The sequence below is a fragment of the Pseudonaja textilis genome, chromosome 1 (assembly GCF_049901715.1).
Source record: "Pseudonaja textilis isolate UNSWEBS1 chromosome 1, rPseTex1.2, whole genome shotgun sequence".
NCBI classification, from domain to species: Eukaryota; Metazoa; Chordata; class Lepidosauria; order Squamata; family Elapidae; genus Pseudonaja; species Pseudonaja textilis.
This window is the reverse complement of record NC_141990.1, coordinates 244,769,842-244,796,426: the sequence shown is the minus strand read 5'-3', so window position 1 is coordinate 244,796,426 and position 26,585 is coordinate 244,769,842. Positions and strand designations below refer to the sequence as shown.

Below are 26,585 nucleotides of genomic sequence, written 5' to 3'. Positions count from 1 at the left end.
ACCTGTAGAAATTCTGTGCTAGTAGCATAGCAATGGTGTGTTCTACTGTGAAGATACTAAACAGAGTTAATATGTCACTGCTGGTAGCAGACCTAGTCTTTGATATGTACAGATGTAATTTTAAGGGCCAAAGCTGACAACTAGCACTACACACAGTCTAGACTGAATCATGTACAGCAGGTGCAATCCAGGCACTAAGAAATGAATAGCTAATTTTCAATTGAGTCAAAAAGAGTGGGAGGGAAAAGCTTAAGATTTAAACTCTTGGGCTGATAACTCAGAGGCATCTGGGGTCCAATAACAAGAGTAAACAGGGAGTTAAAACATTGGATTCCTTTTTAATGTCTATTGTCTTATTGAATACACATGTAAAAAGGGACAGGTTAAGTCTGGTTGCCTGGTGACATCACTCCGCCTTCCTCTAAACCAGGTGTGAGAATATCCTTGGTTCCCAAGAGAAAGTATTTTGTTCTGGCTACAAAATTCCAGCTGTCTCAATTCCCCCTTTTCTATCCCTCAGCTCCAGTGTGGCAACATTGAAGCCGTCAAGATGGCTTCAGTCAGATCAGCTTCAGGGTTGACCCTCTTGGCCTTTAGATCTCTCAATATATGGATCCAAAAAAAGTGCAGAACATATTCTACTGGAATGTATCCTGCTTTTTCTTGGATTTTTATGTAATTCTCAAGAATATTATCAGACAATGGTTAAGAGATGTAAAGGCCAAGACTTATAGTTTCCAGCTTCAGTCCTTAAAATTACACCTGTACATATCAAAGCCTAGGTCCACCAGCTGCAGTGACACTCTGACAGTGATATCTAAAAGAAACCAAACTGATTTAAATCAAATGACACAGACATATATGAAGTGAGATGGCTTATCGTGATGAAGTTAAATGAACTGCAGGGGGAAACATCCAACCCAACTTAATAAAGCAAGAATTGAAATCTTGTTAGCACAAAAGGAACAGAAATCTTATAAATATTCAAACCCTTAATCAAATAGCTTAGGGGAAAAACTGTTTGGAATGTTCATAATGACTTTAAGTGGCTTATTAATGTTATCATTTTATGATAGTGATAGTGCATTGGGGACATCTAATACTTAATTGTATCACAGAAGCATACTAAACACTCCATGTTTGGTCATTTGGGATTATTATCCTAACAAATGAAAACAAGACTTTCCAGTATTAATAATTCCTGGCATTTATGTAGTGCTTGAGAGTTTCAGTACTTCCCATAGTGTGATTCAATTACCCTGTATATTTGTAACCATCCATCTAGCCATGTAGAGTGGATGAAAGAGACTAACTTGCCTGAGGATGACTATGCAAGTCTGTGAGAAAATATCATTTGAACCAGGAATTTTATGGAGCAGTACCCTAACTACTCTACTAAAGTAGCCAAATAGGTAAATGACATGACTGGCTTTTTATCTTTTATGTCATGTTCTAGAACTGTCATGAACTGTAAAGAGCAACGTTTTCCAGCAAATATATCCCAAATTCCATAATATATATCTTTAATTTCTTCTGATGGCAGTATCTGATTAATTCCAGGTGAGCTAACTCCTGATCTTCTATATCCATTAAAAAAAGGAAAACTGTAAAACAATAGCTTTTGGTTTGATGTTTTTTGCCAGAAAAATGGATTCTTTATTTGGTTATATCCTTCTCTACTTTCCAATATTTTTTTTAGTAGAAAGCCTTTAAATATAAAAACTAACCACCTTATTAGTCACACATCTTTTCTTCCAAACAAAAATGCAGAATTTAATGAGGTTATTTCTCATGTGGGCATAAGCTTAAACATGTGTATAACAAGATATTTTACTTGTATTTGGATGTCTATAAATAGTTATAGCAAAGAATTAACTATTCCGTATAAGCATAGACCTATAAAACCATGCAGTCAAAGTAATTGGCCACATCTAGTAAGCTCTTTCATTAGAGTTACTAGATCTGGGCTGCAAAAATCCAAATGACCTCTAGGTAAAAGTAGAAGCATATAGAAAATGCTCTCTTATCATCTTGGGTTTATCTAACCCAGAACTATTAGCCCAATAAGTTTATTTTTAGATATATCTGGAGCTACAGTTTCAACATTTTACAAGCTACATAACTAAATGTTAGAATTTCTTGTTTTTATCTTGCAAAGTGATGTTTTTGTGGGTCTTCTAAGCTCACTTTTATGTTCTTGGGCCATTACACCCAAGATTACACATATTACATCAGGGGTGTCAAACTTAAGGCCCAGGGGCCATATCCAGCCCATGGGGCACTTAGATTTGCTCTGCGGGGATACCCTGGAAATAGTGAAGGACCAACCTGTGGTGCTTTTGCCAATGAAAATGGGCTCCCAAGCTCCATTTTCGGCTACCACAGCCTCTTGCAACCCTCTGCCAGTGAAAACAGGTTGCCAGTGAAAAGAGTGTCAGCGTTCCAGCATGCAGCCCTCCTGAGCTCCGTTTTCAATGGCAGAGGGTTGCAGGAGGCTGTGGCAACCAAAAATGGAGCTTGGGATCCTGTTTTCACTGGCTGAGCAGTCGGGCCACCACAGGCGCCCCCAACAGGAATGACATCGAGCTAGCCACACCCACCCTGGCCACACCCAACCCATCTCCCTGATGTCAAACACAACCCTGATGTGGCTCACAATGAAATTTAGTTTGACACCTCTGTATTACACCCATTACACGGCATAAATACACCCTTGTTGTATGCCATAAACATTTGTACTTTTCCCTTTAGTTGTACTGTTATGATTGTTCTTGTTGTTATTTGTAATTGTAAATTTGAAGATTTGAGATACTGAAAAAAGCAGGAGAGAGGCAAATGAAAGCACACAAAAAATGAAAAAGAAAGCATAGTAATAATGACAATTACTACACTATCATATGAAGTGTTTTTCACAGCCACAGGTTTGAGATTTATAGCAAGATGTCAGTTATCTCATGGCCTATGAAATTCACAAGTATAGCAAAATGCTAAAGGGGAAATAAGGAGGTTCTTTTTTCTTTGAAATTTCTGGTTTCCAGATAAATGGTATTTAATCATTTATATTTTTTTATAATGATATAAGTGGCATTTTTTTTTTACTTGAGGCATAGAACAGCTCCTGAGAACCTCTTTTTTATCTAGTGCTAAAAAGAAGGTTGAAATTAGAACAAAACAAAGTGAATTTTTCAAAGAAGTGAATTACAGATGGGTACATACATTCCTATGATACCTACTGATACCCACAGATAGAAATGGACATTTATCAAGGTAGCTTTAAAAGAAATATTAATATTTAATATTTAAATATCATTTAAAGAAACTCTATCTGATTTTCTCTGGGAGTATATTTTTAAAGAAAAGATGTCTGGTGGCTGCTAGATCAAAACATGGACTTTGAAATTTCCAATACCAAAGAAAGTGTATTGATAATCCATTAAAACTTTAAAAATCAAAGACTAAGAAGAAGAGGCTTTCAAAAATCTGGGTTTGTGCTTAACTTTGTTCCATTTTTGTGACTGCACAAGACTTTGTAAACTTTACAAAAGAGTGTCTGATATTTCAATAATGCTGGATGCATAATCTCAAAACTATCTGGCCTTTACAAAAAAGCATTTCCTGCGAATGAAAACAACCACTTTTGTGAGCAGAAGCCTATTCATATGGCCTTTTTCTTCTCATTGTGAGCCTGCTTAATTCCCAACAGCCTTCTGTGAAGGGTCCTTCAATCGTATTTGGAGCCAGAAAAATTCCATCACAGGTATGCTTAAGGAAGTCATTCTTTAAGCATACTCTTGAATCTATAATACCTCTCTAGTTCTTTCTTGACTGTGCTGATAAAATGGGGATCTTAAATCCTACTTAAAAGTATCAATGCTTGAAACTGCAGACATTCTATGGCTTAAATAAATGATGTCATTACTCTTAGAATGATGGAAGACTTTAGCAGAAATGGGTGCAAATTGTAATCAGAATGAAAATAAGCATATGCATAAATATAGAAAGACAATAGTGTAACTTTAGTAAGACCCTCCAGAGTATTCATGGTAGAGAAGATATTTAATGTAAGGGCTTCCTGCTCTAAAACTATTTCTTATATAAATTTTAATCACATGATGAAAATTCACTGTGATCTAATTATTAGCTTATCTCACTTGTGACTTATTGTTTGATATTTCTCTTTCTTATAAATGAGGTGGAGGATACTAAATAAGATGAGATATTATGTTCCTTAAGAAATATCTGGAGTGTTATGGCATATCAACAAGAAGGAGAAAGGAAGGAGAACATTGGTTTCATGCCTCCATGGTCCATAGAGTTTTCAATCATCCATGTACAATTTAATTTACTCAAAGTGAGAGAGGGGTGGGATAGGAATAGTTAAAAAAAACCTTATTTCAATTCTTATCTCCAAATAGACTTACTTAGATTTAAACTATTGATATAATATAATGAAAATGATGTTACTTCTTGCACTAAGTTTACTTTAATATCTTAATTACTGAATGCTTTTTATAAATGCTATATTTTTCTCTTTTCAAACAGAGCAAGTATTGTACAAAAGCGAATTATTTATTTTCAAGATGAAGGATCTCTCACCAAGAGATTGTGTGAGCCAGGTACGATGAATACTCCTTTTCTGTTTCCATTCTTTTTACTCTCTGACGAATATGATTTGCCCACAACATTTCTCTCTTTTAACTGGGAGCACATAACCTGTTGAATTTAAATAGTTTTCAGTCATACTTACTTCAGTGCAAAAAATCTGTCAGATTTGATATGTTTTGACAAATTTATACTACTTCCTAAATTAACTGCATCCTCAAAATTACCTTTTGAACTTGTTTATTTGCAAATGGTATGCTACATTCATTTATGTTACAAATTGTGAGATGTGCATAAAAATAAATCAACAGACTTTGATAATCTGATCCATAGGTTGCTTTATTAGGGAAGATACTGCAGTATCGGACTCCCCAACTCCAAAACCAACCTTATTTAGGAGGAAGGAGATGCTTCCATTTAGTGAATACAGCTTATATAGGTTTATCAAATCACATGGTTACATAGCACTTCCTTTTTTCCATACATAGAAGTTATACAACGTTTTTCATAAGAAAGTTCCACCCTCTCATGGAAAACTCCCAACATTCTCATTATAGTCAGATTTCCTGTTATTCAAATACCAGAAGATTATAAGAAGACCATTAATATCTCTTAATGTGATTTATAATGTCATTTATAATGTAAGGACATTAGCGGACCTCGCCCGAGCGCGAGACAAACGCTGAAGAAAAAGAAGAAGAAGAAGAAGAAGAATGTGATTTATAATGTCAAAATGCCCCAGCACATACCTCTAACTTAGTTTTGCAATCTTGTATAATTTCTAGTAGAAAACACATTGCATAAATGTTCTGAACTTTAAAAGTTCAGACTGAGAACACAAAATGGCTTCAGTTCAGCTCTTTACATTCTCAGGTGTAATAATTTTCTTTCAGAATTTATAGTGATCTTGACTTGGACTTCACCTATGTTTAAATTTGTAAACAAGCAAATATAGGTGCTTTTCTATGTAGGCCTTTCTACCTATTCATAATATTCTTTCCTAAATTTGTTCTGAAATTTCCTCAGACTATAACTCTTGCTCTATGCATTGGGAACTCTGACCAAGATCATAGTCTTGGAAAAGTTTATGTATCAACAGAAAGAATTTTATGGGATTTAGAATGTAGCAACAAGCCCACATACATGGGTATTAAAGTTTGTTTATTGATTGGATAGAAATATAGAAAAGAACAATATATGTTTAGGCCTGCTGAAACAAAGCTGCATTGTTGCAAACAAAACTGGTGTTCTGAACATTTGACCTTTTTTCACATGCTACAGAAGAGCATGTGGAGAACTGCTAATTTAAATATTTGGGAAAGGGACTAAATTCTCAAATTGTAGCAACAAAGTTTATATGAACATTCCCTCCCCAAGTGAATCAAATGTGTGTGATAATACACACACTGTAGTGAATAAACAAGCTGGTCTTGAAGGAGGGAAGATCCACTACTGAGGCAATGATCAGGTAGATGAAACTGGAACCCAGGCCAAAAAAATTGTTTGCAAAAATTCTCAGACAGCATATACACAAAGATAGATAGAGAGAGAGACAGAGACACACTAGAGAGAGAGAGAGAGAGAGACAGAGAGATAGTGACACACACACACACACACACACACACACACACACGGGGGGGGCTTAATTGTCGTGAAACTAAAAAGGGGGAGGAAGGAAAACACAATTAGTGTTTGCAAGTTTCTGTTACTAGAGCTGTTCCAATGAAAGTATTAGTCTAGTCTACCGTATGGTACACACCTCAGATTTTAAACAATAAAAACTGCATGCTTAGAAGAAGCTAATCATGCCAGAGTAATGTCCCTACAATGGAACCTAGGGTCATGAATGCTTCTGACTATGACCAAATCCAGGTGATGACCAAAAATTTTGGAAAATGTTTGCATCTGGTCATGAACACATCCTCGGGTGGCAATCAAACACAGCCACAGTGATTTCCCCTCCCGTGCCCATTTTTTGTTCGTGCATGCGCAGTTAGTCTTGCTTCCGGTCACAACCAAATCAGGTTGCAAAGTCCTGGAATGGATTACGGTCGTGACCAGAGGTTCCACTGTACTGAGAGAAGCAAGTGGCATATAGGAAGTCATATCTACTCATCTTCCTTTCATCTCTCAGGTGCAGGAATAATGCAAAATAGCCTTTTTTCCAATTGCCACCATAATGACATCCAAGTTGCTTCACGGAGACTCATCATGACACTTTCACACAGCTAATCTGAAATATTTTGTCAGAAGAGAAGATGTATTTTTTTGCATTTTTGTTAACAGAAGCACACTGGACAGGTCATTCAACTTTCCAACAGTGCTAGTGATATAGTATCTCCCACATTTTCATTGGCCTGAACAGTTTACTTAGAAGGATTATAAAATGAATGTTCTGCAGATAATTTCTTTTGAGATTACATTCAAAATGCATAATTTTTTATGCTGAAGCCTTCCAGAGAATGCTTTCTGGATTTTCTTGCACAAGACTAGTGATTCTTTTATGCAGCTCTGCAGAGGAAATTGCCACTGCAATTTATTTTATTTGTGGCTGTTCATTCTTTCAATAATAGTCATTTTTAAAGAGATACCAAGGCCTTCATCTTTTCCCCTTTGACCCAAGAATCCTGGATTAGCATAATTTGGCCTTGATTTTTATACTCTTCCTGAAATATCCTGAAGTATGTGTTCTAAGATGCTTAACTGAATTTAATAGAACATGACATATCTGACACTTGCCAGGCTATCTCACTTTCTGAGTCTTTTTAGTAATGCAGATAGCTTTCATTTTGAAACAGCTCTTTATGTCATAAAGGGTGAATGTGCTCAGGAAAGTCAGTGGAGCAAGTTACATAAATTAAGTGGAGATGTCTGTTTTGTGGTCTTGAATGCAGAAAAGTCAAAGGAAGCATTAAAAGCCAAAACAATTTGTCAAGAATCTGAACTGCATCCATTTGTTTCTAAAAGAAGGAAAATATTCTGCTTCTCAAAATGTTTTGAAACTCTCTTTTTACAGGATGTTTTTTATTTTTATTTCACAGTTAAGTATTAGTGTATGTACAAAACATTTGCTTATACCATGTTCTACCTGTAGACTCTGCTGTGGTAGTGAGCAGAATTTTCTAAAATAACAGTTGGGAATGATATTGCCTTTCTTTGGGGCTTCTATTCTATAGGAAGAATTGTTGTTTAGAAGTATATCTAGGAAAATTTATCTGTACTATCAAAACATGAACACCAATGGAAGAAGAGATTTGAGACACACCATTCCCCAAATCAATGTTCTTTAATATTTTAAGGTGGGACCACCATAATGTGAGAGAGAAAACAAGAAGAATTGATCTTAGAGATACCCTAGAATTCTACAACACAATGCTTTTCTTGTCAATATCTCATATATATGCAGTATATATGGTATTTTATGGAACTATGTTTCAGGCCTTTTCACATGTAGGTAGAGTCATTTCAAAAAGGGGAGAGAGAATCAGAAGTTTGAGAGAGAAGCAACAAATGAAGAATGCAAATAACCTTTGAAAAATGGCAGGTAACCTCTGTCGCTTCTGACTCCCATCAGGCAGAATTTCAGCTGAACTGAAGTCATTATAAATAAAAGGCCATCTCTAGGTCCAACTTAGTTCACGATCACAAATGTACCCTGGCATTCAAGGTTACATGTGCAGTCAGCTGAGATTTACAAATAACTAGAGCTGTATTTTACATAGAAAGAGAAGGATATATTGGCTCTCAAAAATGTATTTGCCAAGTCTAGAATTTCAACATTTTGCAGACCATCAAAGTTTGGTGACTTAATAAAGTTGAATTTGAATCACTAACACTTCTTTTTCCAAGTCATTATGAAATATTTGTGTTACTAGTTTTTTTGAGCAAAATTGAAATTCTAGAATTAAACTATATGAGGAAAGCATATCATATAAATATGTAGCCTTGCTTTTGGCAATGAAATACACTTTGTTAAAATACACAGTTTTATTTCAATATTGAATCTATGCTGTATGTGTTTATCCACTGCTGAATGTTTAACCTTCCTGTAATGAAAAGTGAAATTATTTCCTAGGGAAGTTCATTCAGTAAAAGAACCAAATAATGAATCATAATTCCTATTTGGGTTATTGGACTGATCCTAAATGTGGTAGCATCAGTAGGCATTGACATGCTTTGGTATGCCTATGTAATATCACTTGTTCATAATACTTCCTGAAAGAATAGAGTATAGAGTTATGTGCTACCTCATTTTGTGTTGACAAGATAAAGTAAATAACAGGTGTAAGTAAGCAAAAGAACATAGTGTCAAACTTCATATGGAGTTTTTACTGTTACTGTTTACTGCATTATTGCTTCTCAGCTTGCCAATGAACTATGGGGGGAGGGAAGGGGGAGATAGAATTAAGCTTCAGACATCAAGATGCCAGCCATGGGAACCAAGGACATTTCAGCAGGTGTTTACCAGAACCAAAAAAAAAAAACCCTTTCTTACAATACCAGAAGTCTTCATTGGACAATGTAACCTGGTCTAATGGTGAGGGAGGACCTGAACTTTAACTGTTTGTACAGGAAATAGTTAGATCTGGTTTTGCCCTAATCTTTGCCAATATGATGTACTCAATAAAGTTTTGCATTAAGAGATTGGATCATCTCAGCCATGCTTGCTTTGGTTGGGTTCATCAGTCAGAACATTGACGCATAGATATAGAAACTATTTTAGTATACAAGTCCTAGGTACACAAGCAACAAAGAAACATGAAATATCTGTATCCTGGGAAGTTGCTGTGCACATGCCTGTTCCAGCGTTTATCTACTATCATCCTTGGGGATTTCTGACAGGAAGAAGGCAATCTTTGCATTATTTTATGCTAATTCTGTTTCATTTAATGAAATCCCTTCACAGATATGCTTATTGTCTTTGAATTGGAACACAACCCTTTTACAGTTACATATTACACAAAATAATGTTTCATATTATTATTTCTTATTAGACTTTGCCATGGAAGGTGTGACAGATAAGCCAATCATAGACTGCTGCGCCTGTGGAACTGCTAAATATAGACTTACCTTTTATGGAAACTGGTCAGAGAAATCACATCCAAAAGATTATCCACGTGAGTATTCTATTCTTGTCCATGCTTTAGATGACCCTTCATTTCAAAGGACTTTAATTATTTTGTATTCAGATTTTACACATTTTCCACAGAAAAACAGCCGAGCTTTCATATCCAAATATAAAATGTATGGATCATGAGGTTTCAACTGCCTTCTATTGCTACCCTACAATGAAAATGCTAAGATAAAATACCATTTCAAAACATTGAACATGTAGGATTACAGCTCTAACTGGATGCTTATTTAACAACATGGCACCCTGTTGCATTCATGCTCTAGGCTATTATTTTCAGTGCTGATCAGTATTTTATATATACATTTAATTTAATATAATCCTGAAACTTAGTAGAAAAAAAAGCCAAGCCATTATTTGATTGCAGCTCCCTGTATTAGAGGCCCTAGGGTTTTATCTTTTTTTTCCCCAGTTCTGTTATTGGACTTTACTTTTAGATCTTTAAATAATACCTTCATATCAGTGACTTTAAATAATACCTTCATATCAGAAACCAATCAAGTGACCTGAAATTTTGAGTCACTTTCAGTTTTGCTTTAATAAAGATTATACAATGGGCAACATATTATTAAAGGCTTTGTATGTATTTTATTCTTTAATATTGCTTTGTTCCCATGCAACAAGCTAAAGTTCATGCAGCCAGAATTTTGTCTATATATCAAATATTATTGGTATCAGCTTCATAGATTTTTGTCTCAACGTTATTAAGTTGAAGGTGGCTTGATTCAGATATAGAGCTGGGTGTGTTAATAAAGGAGTTTATACTGTCACATTAAAATTTGTGCTTTGAATTTGTGACTGAAGTTGAAACCATAAATGCAAAGATTAACTTTTCCTACAGCTATATGGAGATTCTCAGTCATCCAGGTTATGGTTGTCCCAAAGGTGCTTTTTTCAGGAGGCAACTGGACTTCCTTGTTTTTTTTCCTTGAAGACAGGTTTTCCTACTGCTAAGATTCTATAGTGCAAGGGTCCCCACCCCCTGGGCCTTGACCCCCTACTGGGCTTTCAGAACTGGACTGTGGAAGTGGCAGGCAGGCGAGCATGTGCATCCTCATTTGTGTGAGCAGCGGGTAAGTGCATTCCATAGGTTTAAGCGGCAGGCACGCATCCCTGCCACTCATGCAAATGAAGCTGCACCTGGACCTGCTTGTCTGCTGCCTCTGGGGGACTATCCCCTCTCCCCCACCCCCTGGCTGGTCCTCAAAGCTGAAAAGGTTGGGGAAACTCTGCTATAGTGATTGTTAATGTGAGAAGTATTTGACATACTTCTGCTGGTAGACTAAAAATAAAGTTATTTTGTTATTTGTATTTCTGAATAATATGGGTTCCAATTTCTGTTTGTTACTTCTTCAGCTAATGAATAGTTACGAGTAGTCTTTTTAGTTCAAATGAGATTAAGTCTTGTTTCACGTTGTGGTGAGATGGGCAGCAAATAAATGGTGTGTGTGTGTGTGTGTGTGTGTGTGTGTGTGTGTGTGTGTGCTGGGACTGTCACTGGGAGAATGTATTAAAATATATATTAAAATGACCTATGTATCTAGTATGTGTTACTTAATATGACTCAGAAATGTTTGCAACTCAGTTTCAGTGTGCATGGAAAAGTGGTTTGTTGGCCAGCCAAAGTCAAAAAAATGTCCATGGAGATGAGAAGATACCAGGCACACTTATTGTGGGGCTTGCAGAGTACAGGAATGTTTTCATTCAATAGCTAGGGCTAATATTATACAGTTAAAAGAATGGTGAATTTAAATCCAGGGTGCACTAATTGAGAATTCCTGCACTAGGGTAGTATTTTTATAGCCTGTTTTATCTCCGGGGGGATATTGTCTTTTTAAATCTTACCCAGTCAGGTTGACTCAGGTTTTAAGAGCCTTGGATCCCAGACAAGTGGTTTATTTAGATCTTCGTATGAGAGTGGGAGAGATGTTTTATTTTGTAAAAAATAATATATAAAAGTGTTATGTGAGTGCTTTTTATATTCTATTCTATTCTATTACTTTACTGTACACTATCACTATTCAATTGCTGTTATAATGACAATGTTTGTATGACTGTGTTATCACTGTTTGATATACAATACCCTCTTCAATTTTAATTTTTCCCATCTCAAAGGCTTTTGCAAACTCTGTGGAGCAGAGTTCTACTCTGGATCAGGTTTCCTCTAGACACTTGTATTTCGATATACTACACATATTGTTTAAGTACTATGGCAAAATTGGTGCAGTGGTTAAGGCATCAGTCTAGAAGGCTTTGAGTTTTAGTCCTGCCTTAGGCACAAAGTCAGCTGGGTTACTACGGGCCAATCATTCTCTCTCTCCTCCCTAGAAAGAAGGCAATACCAATTCACTTCCAAAATCCTTTCCAGGAAAACAGCAAGGATTAATTAAGACAATTGTCAGTACTCAAAAATCTGGCTCCAAGCACAGCAAAAGTCCTGGTTAGTGTAAATCTTATAGTGTAAACTACAGCAAAAGTCCTGGTTACTGTAAATCTTTAAAGACCCAATCCAAGTTCCACCCAACAATTCTTTTTTACCTGATTATGTCCTCACTCATCATTTCAAGTTCTTAAAGAAATGATCACTTTTAAGTCATCTTTCTCTAACAAGAAACACATGTCCACAAGAAAATACTTGATTGTAGAAATTATCCATTTACTTCAATAATAATCTTTTATGAATAGATCTTTTAAAACCAATGTCTTTTTTGACCAATATATACTATCACTGTTAACAATATGCTACATATTTATGACCATGCTACTGAGACAAACTCTTTGATTGCACTGTAAATTATATCATTTGCAACTACCTTCATTTTTTTTCTAAACAAAACTATATTATTATCGTTAAGAACAAAAGAATGTGGAATAACTTGTGTGCTGCTATCATTATTCCAGCAGTTACCATTATGCATTCTCATTTTGTCATTGGCATTCAATTATAGTAACAGTTTTGCCCTTCAGTTATTATACATTTTCTTCTTACCTGCTACTTCTTTGTTCATTTGAATGTTCATTTGAATGTGCTAGCCATAGTCATTGCTAATTATATGCAGTCTAGTAAAACTTCACTTTTGAAAAACTTCTCTGCAGGAAAGTGCTACTGTTCCAAAATTACTGATTTCTTAGAGAATTAAATCTAATGGAGTTAATGTTGAGGATATAAATCAAAACAATTCACTGAAATTTTTATTCCCTACTTTTACTAACATAGGAAGTTTGGTATTGATATGAAGTGCCTTAATTTTTTTGCCACAGTATTAGTACTATTTCATGCAAATAATTGTGTTAAAATATGTAAACTTAATATATAATATACAAAATAAATACAATATTAAAAATTAAAATGCAATTAATTCTCAATAAAGCAATAAATCTATTTTCAAAATCTAAAATCTGGAACAGTCAGCTCAACTACTAGATTATAAGATAATATGGGTAATAGGTAATATAAGAATCTTAAATCTTAATTATACACATACATGCATATGGACATTATTTTAAAATGTTCAATTTCCACTAGCTTCCATAGTCCTTCCATTAAAGCAAGGCCTAAAGCTATTTTAGCTCCTTTATAAATTGCATTAATTTAGACTTTAATTGAAGGGTCAAAGTCAGTTGACTTCACAAAACAAGAACCAGAGACATAAACACCCAAAGACAAAATGTTGTTCTAGTAAATGGAACAAACTGGATCAGATTACTTGCCGAAGCGTATAATGAGAATGAAGGATAATGAGGATAATGAAGAATACAGTATCTATAGGGGGAGCTGGAAAAATGATAATGTGACTAGATTGGAAGTCCGTAGAGAAGTATTGCCAAAGGAGAAATTTGACAGAAGGAGAAAACATCACAAAGTGTCCTAACAGACATCTTTTGGATTGAATAAAGGCAGAAAGTCGTGTATAACTGATGAATTGCTACCTTAGTCCAGAAATGAAAATAATCAGCTTTCTAGTCTCATGGCTATAGGATGATCAGAAAAATAATAACAGGAGCAGGAGCAAAATGTCTTACTATATTTAAGATGTGCAATGACATTCGAGCCAAAACACCTGCAAGGCAATCTAACAAAATGTGTTATACTGCTATTTATGACTGGTGGTTAAAAAAAATCGATTGATTGAGACTGGGTTACACTGCATCATCTAAAAGAGATGAAGGCCTATACCTGTGTGGAATTTATATAAATGTAATACTGAATCCAACAGTGTGAAATTAAGGATTGCAGAAGAAATTATAGTGATGATATAGTAAACAGTAAAGAAATATAAGGAACCATAAGAATAACTGAACAGAAGAAAAAAACATTCTAATCAAGTGAAAACATACAACCAATAATAATACTTAGTTACTGAGCTTAGATAATGAAATGTCTGCAAGAAAGCAACCAAGCTCAGAGAGCATCAAGGACCTCTGATTTCAATCCTGAGCTACAAATATTCTCCTTTATTGCTAAGCTATTGATTGATAATAGATTGTTTCATACACAACTGTTCTGACTGATTAAAGTTAGTTTTAGTTTTATTTCCTCCAGTGGGACTCTTCCAATACTTTTTCTGTACCTGGATTTGCACTGCACATACTGATTAAATCAGACAAAAAAGATGCTACTATGGGGTAGCACCTGGCTACAACAGGAGCCAGAAAGTTAAGATTTGATGGTAATGCTAAAGAAAATGTTCAGGGCTTCTGCCAACTTCAGTATCTTTCCAGTTTTAATATCTGACAGCAAGAGGACACAAGCTGGGAAAAGGATGTTGAAGAAATTTGATTTTCTGGCTGGGAGATGATATTACAAAGCACCAGACGGTATGCTGATACATCCCGCAAAGAAAACTGGATAATAAAGTAGTCCAGATGGCATTGTTGGAAAAAATTACAAAATCATAAAGGCAGACAAGATCCAGGACACTGGCCTTTTCTCAATTTGGGTATTTTAAGTTAAAAGGTGCCAAAAGACAGGAAATTTCAGATGTTAACATGGCTTGTAGTCCCATGTCTGGGATTTTAAAGTTTCTCCAATCAGAGTTTGGGTACAACCTGAATGAGAAAGCCTTGTGATTGTGATAATCAAAATAATTATTTACCTCAGGTGGAGATAACTCAACCTAATTGGACATCTAAACAAAATTTTAATTGATTGATCAATAATATAAATAAAATACAGGTGGAAAAGTCAATTTTATCAAAAGAACCTAACTAGTACTATGTAATAATAAGCAGTAGACAAAGCAATTGCCATGGTATCTTGACAATTTAGCCAAGTTTCAATCATTGTTTATAACACAATAGAATAGTCAATTAAACATTAGACAGCTTTCCTGCTTAGTGAGTGTGGATGCCCTAGAACACAGCTATAAGGAAAGTAATGCATTGCATTTCAAATTCCCAGAGGTTGTGGGAGGAGCTGTTGGCTGCTTGTGAAGGAAGCAGAGGGTGAGTAGAAAAGAGAGAGGCAGTTTGAATTGCTTCCTTTGCATTTCAAATTCCCAGAGGTTGTGGGAGGAGCTGCTGGCTGCTTGTGAAGGAAGCAGAGGGTGAGTAGAAAGGAGAAATACAGCGGCTCACAAACCTAACAGCGCACAAATCATATAACTATAAACCAAGAATACCAATAAGACATATAGGGTGCACTTGAGATTGTGATTTTATTTTATTTCAAAATGACCGGCTTAGTTCAGTGTAATACTTGTTTTACCGCTGTCTTTCACAGTACTCTTTTCAAACTTGGATACTGTCCTGTTTGTAAAAATATTACCAGTCTACATGGACAGATTACCTATCTAGAATATCTAATCTGTGCTCTCCAAGCAGAAATTATGTGCCCAATCCAGCCATCTATTGAGCTGCTGTGCTACCAGCCCCCACTACCACAAAGATCCTACAGGAAAAGGGCAGTATGGACAACCGTGGGATCTGGCAGGGTGAGAGCTGTGGACCATAAACAAAAAGCTTTTGCTGTGTCCCAGCAAAACAGATACAGTGCCCTTGCTGACCTTAATAGGGACACTAAAGTGACAGGTCAAGGTAGTTGTGATAATGATAACTCATTAATGATAAGCTGGGGGTCATGGTCCTAGAAGACGAACTTACTTTGGAAAGGAGAAAGTGTGAATCAGGTATTACGCACCAGTCACACAAGAAGAGCAAAACATCCAAAAGGAGAAGCCACCTTCTGGTTGGGGACTCAATTGTAAGGGATGTAAATTTAGGAAAGGATACTGAGGTTTTAAAAGAGGTCAGATGTCTACCAAGTGCTATTGCCAGCAGAGACTAGAAGCGTATTCTTAAGATAGTCAAGAATGCCAGCAAGGACTGTGATGTTGATGCTATTATACATCTTGGTACAAATGATCTATCCCAGAAGGATGTACTTTCTGTTCAGAAAGACTTCCAGAGCTTGGGGTATGAACTTAATAATATGGGCTGTAGGCTTTTCAGAGGTTCTACCAGTATACAAGGAACAAAAAGGGAAAGGGCAGTGTAATGTGTGGCTAAAGGAGTGGTATAAAAGAGAAGGCTTTGGTTTTATTAGTCATGATGTCTGTAGCTGGTCCAATGAAAAACTGCACAAAAGAGATGGTTTGCATCCATCAAAGAAAGGGACTGAGTTACTTGGCATTAAATTCACAGATTTCCTGGATAAACAATGAACAGCAGGGACAGAGAATTGATGGATTCAGAACATTTCTGTCCCCAGCAACCTAAAACTAATAAGGATACCAGTGCATGCAAAATAGATGTTTGTGCAGGTAAGATTATCAATCTTGATGCCAACCAAAACCAAGCATTTAATAGTGAGTGCCATACCATGTGCACTAATCAAACAGGTGGCAAGAAAGTAGGGACAGGCAGGCACAACACAGGTTATGTAGACAGTAAACACAGTGTCAGACATAAAGATCTCAAGTGCCTATATACAAGTGCACAAAGTCTGGGGAACAAACAGGGTGAACTCAAACTACGAATACATGTAAATATGATACAGGTAAATATGATATAGTTGGAATAACAGAAACTTGGTGGGATGAAACCCATGACTGGAACATACTGGTAGAAGGATACAAACTATTCAAAAAAACCAAACCCCATAAAAGAGGAGGTGGAGTTGCACTGTATGTAAAGGACCACTATATTGCTACAGAAATGCATGAAACCAAAGATGAAAACCTCCTAGAATGCATATGGGTCAATATAAAAGAAAAAAAGAATGACATGGCCATAGGTGTATATTATAGGCCATCCAATCAAGCAAAAAATATAGGTGTCCTTTTTGCCAGCCAACTCACAAACATATGCAGGATACACACAACAATAGTAATGGGAGACTTCAATTATCCTGATATCAATTGGAAAACTAATTCTGCACCAAGTGAGAAATCAAATAATTTCCTAACCAACCTAGCTGACAACTTTGTTGTCCAAAAGATAGAGGGTGAAACTAGAGGGACAGCCATACTGGACTTAATTTTTACAAACAGAGAAGAAGTGAAAGAGGGAGTTGAAACTGCAGGAACCTCGAGTGAGAGTGACCATGTCATACTAGAATTCAACATAACAAACACAAGCAACAGAACATAATGACACCAGAATCTTGGATTTTAAAAGAGCTGATTTCAATAAACTCACAGAGAACTTGGGAAAGATTCCATGGATGAAAATCCTAAAGGGGAAAACAACTCAAGAATCTTGGGAAACTCTAAAAAGTATGATCATAGAAGTCCAGACCACTGAGAAAGAAAAACAAGAAATCCAAGAAGAAACCAGCATTATTGCATAAAGATCTCTCTGGCAAATTGAAAGAAAAAAAAGGACAAGTACAAAAAATGGAAACAAGGACATACAACTAAGGAAGAATATCAGTAGATAGCCAGAATCTGCAAAGACAAAGTCAGGATATAAAAGGCTCAGAACGAACAAAGACTTGCAACAAAAGTCAAAGATAATAAAAAAAGTTTCTTCCAACATATAAATAACAAGAAAAAAATCAAGGAAAAAGTCGGTCCACTGAAGAGAGAAGATGGCAAGGAAGTAACAGGCAACAGAGAGAAAGCAGAACTGCCTAACTCATTCTTTGCATCTGTCTTCACGCAAAAAGAAACTATAGCTCAACCCACCAAAAACATAACTGTAAAAGACAGACCAGAAATAAAAGTTAAAATAAGCAAAAAAAAAAAAAAATAGTAAGAGAACACCTATCTGATCTTGATGAAAAGAAATCACCAGGGCCTGATGGATTACATCCCAGAGTTTTAAAGGAGCTGGCAGAGGTCATCTCAGAACCACTGCACCATATCTTTCAAAAATCCTGGAGCACCGGGGAACTACCAGAGGACTGGAAAAGAGCTGATGTGGTTCCCATCTTCAAAAAAGGAAAAAAAACAGACCCAGGAAACTATAGACCAATCAGCCTAACATCAATACCCGGGAATATACTGGAAAAGATAATAAAAAAACAGATCTGCCAACATCTAGAAACAAGTAAAGTAATAACTAGCAGTTAGCAAGGGTTTGTTAAGAACAGATCATTCCAAACCAATCTTATTCATTCTTCAACACAGTGACTAAATTAGTAGACCAGCAAAATACTGTGGACATAATATATTTAGATTTCAGCAAGGCATTTGATAAAGTAGACCACAACCTACTTCTTAGTAAGCTAGAAAAAAATGGAATAGATAGCACCACCACTAGATGGACTCGCAACTGGCTGGCAAACTGTACTCAATGAGTAGTCCTTAATGGGTCTAAGTCTGCATGGAGGGAAGTAAGCAGTGGGGTCTTAGGCCCAGTACTCTTCAATATCTTCATTAACGACTTAGATGAGGGAATAGAAGTGGAACTTACCAAATTTGCAGATGATACTAAGCTGGCAGGAATAGCTAACACCCAAGAAGATAGGCTCAAGATCCAGATGGATCTTGACAGATTAGAACACTGGGCCATATCTAACAAAATGAAATTCAATGTAGAGAAAAGTAAAGTCCTACACTTAGGCAAGAAAAACCAAAAGTACACATATAGACTGGGTGAAACCAGGCTCAATAGCAGTAACTGTGAGAGAGATCTTGGAGTCTTAGTGGACAACCAGCTAAATATGAGCCAGCAGTGTGCAACAGCAGCCAAAAAAGCTAATGCAATCCTAAATTGTATTAACAGAGGGATACAATCAAGATCAAGGGAAGTACTAATACCACTCTCTAAAGCCTTAGTAAGACCACACCTAGAATACTGCATCCAGTTTTGTTCACCACATTATAAAAGAGATGTTGAGACTCTAGAGAAAGTACAGAGAAGAGCAACCAGGATGATTGGGGGAATGAAGGCTAAAACATACAACGAACGGTTGCAGGAACTAGGCTTGGCTAGTCTAATGAAGAGAAGGACCAGGGGAGACATGATAGCAGTCTTCCAATATTTGAGGAGCTGCCACAGGGAGGAAGGAGTCAAGCTATTTTCTAAAGCGCCTGTAGGCCAGACAAGGAATAATCGATGGAAACTGAACAAGAAGAGATTTAATCTGGAAATAAGGAGAAACTTTCTGACAGAACAATCAACCAATGGAACAGCTTGCCTTCGGAAGTTGTGGGAGCACCATCACTTGAGACTTTCAAGAAGAGATTGGACTGCCATTTGTCAGAAATGGTGTAGAGTCTCTCGCTTGGGCAGGGGATTGGACTAGATGACCTACAAGGTCCCTTCCAACTCTGATTATCTGTTATCTGTTATTTACAATGTTTCTATTGCACGGGAATCTGACTTTCATGCTAAATAGACTATTATTAGCATGGAATTCTTTCTGTCAAGCTTAGTCAAGATGTTGTCTCCAAAATATGGAGGTATAACAACAATCAATTGTTCAGATGGGTCCATCTCAGTGAATACAGAAGCTTTTTAAATCTCTCCAACAGTTCTGAACAACCTCCCCATCCACCCACCCAGTCCATTTTTTCCATCTCCCTATTTCTCCCTTTGCCTGGTTTGCTTCTACTACTACTAATAGTACTGGCAGTGATAATAGAAGAACCAATTTCTTAAATCAGTGAGTCTCCCCTCCCCCCCCCCCATCCCAACAACTCTCAGTTGCCTCTATATTCAGTAATACTGATAGACCATAAAATTTACTGATACATAATGAACTATAGACTGGAAATATACATCCTGCCTTTAACAATCACACTCTCATTCTCTGTCACTTCCTCAAACTATAGCTTACCTCTCATCACCACCAAAACCCAAGAGGGACTATAAATGGAAGAAAATAAGTTGGTCTTCAAGTTTCTTACTCCTAGGCAAGCATCATGCTATAGAAGCCCTATATTACTGCAAATCAATATCCAGAAGAGAGCATCTGAGTTCTATAATAATATACACAAAAACAGGTTTTGGCCTTAAATAAGTTGAAAATATTTCCAGTATAGAGAGCCAGTTGGTTATTTGTTAAGGCACCAGACTATAGAAAGTTGGAGACTGTGAGTTCTAGCTTTGCCGTAGACACAGAGAAAGCTGGGTACATTTGGGTAACTTTGAACTACTCTCTTCCTCTCAACTCTAGGAAGGAGGTAAACAACTTTCAAAATCTTGTCAAAAAAATTGAAGGGGTTGTCCAGACAGTTGCCAGGAGTCAATACTGTCTTGAAGACACAAAATAAATATAAAATATTTCAAATATAGACCCTAAGTTCCTAGCTGTTTACGAAATTCAAGTGATGCTGGAAGTGTGTGTGTGTGTGTGTGTGTGTGTGTGTGTGTAGAGTAATGTTTTGTTGAAATTCTTGCCATAATGCCTGTGCCTTTCACTGTCTTGTTCCAAGCTGTAGCCTTGTAAGAAGATCTTTTAATAACTAATAACATAGTTCAAAAAACTATGTCTGGAGTTGTTGCTATACTGTTTGATCTACTCACTGCTGCTAAACTTTAGAAAGGCTTCCTTTTCCATGGATGCTGATTCAGCCTTTGAACTGATATCACATATAGTATGTTTGAAAAGTCCAGTAGCATGGTGATTGGACATGGGAATTTTTATGACATGCTGGAAAAGCAAGATATTGGTTTAATTGGCTTAATAAACTCTTGGTGGCTGATTATTCATTATGATTAAGTGAATTATTTATTTTTATGTGCTTTTGGTTTTATTAGCTAGCTCTTTGCAAAAAGGGAAGTTGAAATGATATATGGATTACTGTTTCTTTAAGAACCTGGAACATTGATAGAGGGCAGAATAAATTTAAACATAGTTTATTTACCTCACACATAGAACAACAGTTGTTGGCAGAGAGTAGATCTTAAAAACTGCATTGTTATAAATAGTAACTGTGAATAAAACTGTATTGAATTAAAATTATGCTGTTGATTGTTATGAAGAAATAGTTATTATATAATATTATCAGGGTTTAATTTAAACAATCATAACAGAACAAGCAGTAACAATGAGTTATAATATCTCATTCTAGCATAACAGCCATTTCTGAGACTGTATACAAGTGTCTCAAAATTCTAAATATGCCCCATAGCCAAAATGCTTAGGCCCCTGTATTAAAAATAATAAATCATAGAGCCTTATCTCCTGTGTTACTTTGTTTTTGAAAGGAAGCAAATGGACACAGTCATGTCACTCCTAGCTAAACCATAATATGACTGTGATATCCCCACAGGCCAATTGCTGGATTAAATGGGACTGACTTTGAAGCACATGTATTGATCAAATGTTTGAAAAATAGTAGGAATATTAGCTTTGTGAGATATATAAAAAGCAAGGGATCAACATTTGATTCTTTTATAGAAATATGGGAGAATTATTTTCTGGAATCTTTCCCACTTGAAAATGAAATGATGTACAGCTACATCACAAGATGAAAGAAATATCCTTTCAAAAGCCCTTTGTCCTCTTGAGAATTACAGAAGTGATAAATAACCATGTAGAGGTTTAATAATTTTTATGCTGTTGTCAGGCTGTAAGAAATGATTAAATATTAAGAAATGATTAAATATTGTTAAACTTAACAATAGTGATATAAAACATGCCAGAAAATGCAACTATCCTTTTTTTTGCCTGCATTCCTATACAGGTTCACTTCATAAATCTGAACATTCTTGAATCCTGGTGCTGCCATAATAAGAATTATTATCTTTGCTTTACAGTCATTCAGACATGGGAGTTTTGCCAAAAATATTGACACTAATGGAGATAGCACTAACTCCCACAGAACAACAAACTGCAAACTGTAGCTATAAATTCCTAGGAGGCCAGAAAGTTTTCTTCCAATCAAGATACCTTAGTTTTAGAAATGAAATGTACTTGTCAAAATGGCTGTTTGTTTTGTAGAAGATATGAAAACATTGAGTGAAGCAAAACCATATTCACTTTGGACTGTGGAGAATTGTGGAAAGTTCATCATCAGAGTTCTTCTGAAACATCCTAATAAGTTTTCACTTGGATGGCTTCTATAAATCTATTTCATATTATTATTTATTGAATGGTATTCCATTTGCCGTGTTAATTTCATGAGACATTTCAAAGACATTTCAAATGCAGCATTTTGTAGAACTATTGGTAAAAATAGGCCTGGTATTTTGTAAGGAGCCATTTTTCTTCTTATTGAGAATATAATTTGACCAAAATGCTGACTTTGTTAGATTTCTATGAAAATCAAAAAGATAATTTAAAGAAAAGTTTCCTTATTTTTCCCTCTTGGTAGTATTAATGTAACTACTTATAAATAAGATATAAGCACTGATGCTGCTGATGTCTTTCTCTAAATTACTTACAAATTTTTAATTTCCTAGCTCCTTGTAGAAAATGTATTTCAGATTAAAACTTTTAAAATTCTGGTCTTGACAGGGTCTGAAATATATTTATAAAACATGCACATTTCTCTCATGCCTCTGACAAAATACTGTAAATACAATTGAAACATTTATTATACATGGCAATTTGAGATATACTCCAATCTGTAGTTTGAAAATCTTTCTGGGCCTTTAAGTAGATTGCATAGACATTTCATCATAAAACAGCATTTTGCTTGCTTGAGGCTCTAACATTTCACATACTGATTTGGGAGTACATTCCACTGAAATACCTAGGAAGCACTTGCAAGAAAGACAATGTCTGAATCCTAAGCAAGTTTAATAGAAACCAGCTTTCAGTGATCTCAGTGAAACTGATTTCCACATTGACAGATAGACTGCACACTTACGAACACATACTTACAGACCACATGCATGTATATACAGAATATTAATTTATTCCTTGTCCCATATATTTTAGAGGAACTGGTGGTTTGCAGTTTGTATTTTTAGAATACCATAGATTTAGCAGGCTACTGAAATATGCCATTATAATTTTTCTCAGATTTCATCTGGGAATGAATACTAAAATACAACAAAACTTTTCACATTATAAGAGACTGAATGCATTCAACTCGTGATTTGTCAAGTTCAAACCCCTGCTCTTAACCAATCTTGAAAAGTATCACTAAAATACTTTTATAGGTAAAATAGTCATAAAACCGTAGGCAGCAATTAGAGTCTCAGCAGCTGTCCTGATACTTCGACTTATATTCTTTATCTTTAGACACATTTGCCTGCCAGTAGCCTGTCTCTTGATATATCTGTATCCATAATTTTTCCTAATGATATTTAGAAATGCATCATTAAATTTCTGATGTTTCTGAGCAAGTTATCTCATTTTTTGTGCTTCCTAAATGGAAGTAAGGTGAGAATCTCAATTGAAGGGGATCAAAACAACTGAATGGATCAGGCCTATCCTGATCTGACATATTTTGCTTTCTTTCACATTAGTTTATGAAATTAATTTGCACCCCTTATTCAAGATTCTGCAGTTTCTTGTTTCCTTAATTCAAGAAAAGCATTGGAAAAAAAATGAAGTCCAAGAAATAGTATGCCATCCTACTCAAGGACATTGCTCATTATTGAATATACAGTTTTACAACCTTAAAATATAGTCTGATTACAATCTCAGAAGATAAACCTGATGTGGCTTCTTCACTTTGAAGAAGCAACATTGTGAAGATTTAGAAATGATTGAAGATTCTTCAAGGATTGGAGCCAGTAATAGTCAGAAATTATGTTCCTTATAGCCTCATTTGCCTGACATTTGTTGGTGCAATAAGTCTTCTAGTTAAAAGAGAGTGTCATTGAACAGTGCATTATGCTGTCCAAGGTGCTGACTTTTTTTTCTTATCTTTTTCAGTACAAGGAATTGCATGTTATTTCAGATTATATACACTGACATATTTGGGGTTCATAGCTAAGACAGTAAAATGAAGAATGAAGTCTTACATACAAGATACTTTGAAGTTGTATTGTGACTAGTATTTCTTATCCTTCTAAATTCACCTTTTCACCTTTGATTTTTTTAAAAATGTAACCTACTTGTAACAATGAACAAAAGTCTAAATTATTAAATCATAAAGTGTCTTCATATTTAAAAATACCTGCTTCTTTCCTTTGGTAGTTTTAAAGGATAGCATTTTGGAAACTTTACACTGTATGCAATTGTCAATGTTAAAAATATAGGTAGAAATTTGACAACAATATCTTGAAAGCCTTAAGTTTAAACAATGTCAGTAAGAACTATGAACCATTTTCCAAGAAGTGTCTTTAGAAAGGAGTCCTGCAAATGTAGATGAAGCAATAGCTTTTATCAATGTACTGCACACTTTTTCATAAACACTTAAAGTACTCTTTCTCTTTTTAAAGGACGAGCCAACCACTGGTCTGCAATTATTGGTGGATCTCATTCCAAAAACTATGTTCTTTGGGAATATGGAGGATATGCAAGTGAAGGGGTGAAGCAAGTTGCAGAGCTGGGATCCCCAGTTAAAATGGAAGAAGAAATTAGGCAACAGGTAATATATCATATAATCTATTTTAAAAAAGATTGTTACATTAAAGCAACATTAAAGTAATTAAAGGAGAAGAATTGAGATATTTTGTTATGAAAATTGTCAGTATCTATTCTAGGAAATTTTAACTAAGTTAATTACAGTTTTCAGAATTAATTACAGGATGTTAATGTGTATGTTGTAATTAAATATTCTCTTTAAGTCACATTACAATTTATTTTGTTCATAATGCAGTATTGAACCATAGAATTTATCTGTATGTTTTAAGTTAAGAGTATCTATATAACATCTTTAGCTTTGCTTTTTTTTTCCCCTGACATTATTGTGTGAAAACTCAAACATTTACAAAATATACAGCGAAAAATCATTAGAAGTGAATTACCATACCATGTCATATTGAGGGGAGTTTATGTAGGGAAACAAAAACATGTGATGCCAGATGGTGTGCAGAGCATGGGAGAAGTTTGCAGTCAATATTGTAATCTTAAATTCTCTCATATTATTTTCTAGTATGGTATCACATCTGAAGTGAATTAATAGCAACAATTGTTATAGACTGAACTGGTTGAAGCATCAGATTGACAAGATCTTTTCTACATTTTATCTATGATTTCAGTTCCATTTAGCTTCAAAAACATCTTAAACTGCTTTCTGTTGAGCAATTAAGTCTGCCTTTAAGATATAAAGCATACTTTTATGAAAAAAGTCTGTCTAGGAAAAAGAATCATACAGTGTTTATTTGCCAAACTTTATTGTCGTTAATAATCTCCATTGAGACTGAAAGAAATGTGGATGCTTCAGTTTTTTCCATGATGAAATTTACATCAGATTTGACTTTAGTACATTTTTTCTTAAGTTCCAAATATTAATATTACAGTATTCTTAACACTAACATGGTTGGAAGTGGCATACATACCCTTTGCATATATTTATTGTGTTTCCTATTTGAAGGATACAGCAATTAAACATTTATATTTAAGCTGCAGGCCCTAATTGAACTTCATATTTTGAGAATGCATATGCTGGGAAAAATATCCTAGAGCATGCATACATTTTCTCTTCTATCTTTTAGGCATGGATACCACATTTTTGAAATTATTTTCCTAAAAAGCAATTTTGGGAAAAGGGTTACATCAATTGATTTTTATCCTGCAGGCTGAGGAGCCACAAAAGATTTAAGTGTATTAAACACCATAAGTAAAAGAAGATGTACTTTTTTAAATATCTGTAAATAAGTTTATCATTAATAATAGGTTCTTTCTGAATGTGATGTTCTGGCAACAGCAAAAGAAGTTATCAAGAAAATAATTTGTAGTAAAAATAAAGATAAAGGATGGGCGAGCAGAAAATGGCAGAGTAGCAAAATCTGCAAGGCAGTTGAAAGCAACCTTCACCCAAAGGCTAAATTCTAATATTTGAGATGCATTTGTGGCTTTTGTGTTTGTGTGTGTCTGTAAAGAGCGTTGGTCTGTGTTTCAGGGAGCAGAGATTGGAGTATTCCCTCAGGCTATACAAAGGTTTTATTGCTAAATGCATCCTGAACTAAAACTTTCCGGAGTGAATTTAAATAGGCATTCATTTTATATATCAAATGTGAAATGAATGAATAATTGAATTTTCTTGATCTTGTCCAAGACAGCTCAGCTAAGCAGGAAAAATGTCAGTGCTGGAATGGTACATTTCTATTAAAGTGAGATACAGTGCTTCTAGTGTGATATTTGTTTTCGTTGTCCTTGGGCACATAACATATATGCTGCATAGCCAAAAAATAGAGAGGATGTGTAGCTGTATGTAAAACAGCATCTCAGTATCTTCATTCTCTCTCTCTCACCTTCTATTTTCCCAGTGTTGAGTACTGTACAGTACTAGACTTGGAGGTCTCCTGTCCTTGCTTTATTCTGCTGGTTATCATTTGGCAAAACAAGAAAACGTGGGGAAGGATCATATTCCATTAATTATTAGGTACTAGATCATTC

General features: G+C 35.4%; 1 protein-coding gene across 1 annotated transcript in view; it reads left to right on the top strand.

Annotated features, from left to right (window-relative positions):
• SPON1 (spondin 1) overlaps window positions 1-26,585 on the top strand; it is a 322,856-nt gene that overhangs the window by 103,631 nt on the left and 192,640 nt on the right. The window contains exons 5-7 of the mRNA XM_087921181.1: window positions 4,543-4,616; window positions 9,597-9,719; window positions 24,464-24,612. Of these exons, the coding sequence (XP_087777307.1) occupies window positions 4,543-4,616; window positions 9,597-9,719; window positions 24,464-24,612 (346 nt within the window). The remainder of the gene's footprint in view (window positions 1-4,542; window positions 4,617-9,596; window positions 9,720-24,463; window positions 24,613-26,585) is intronic.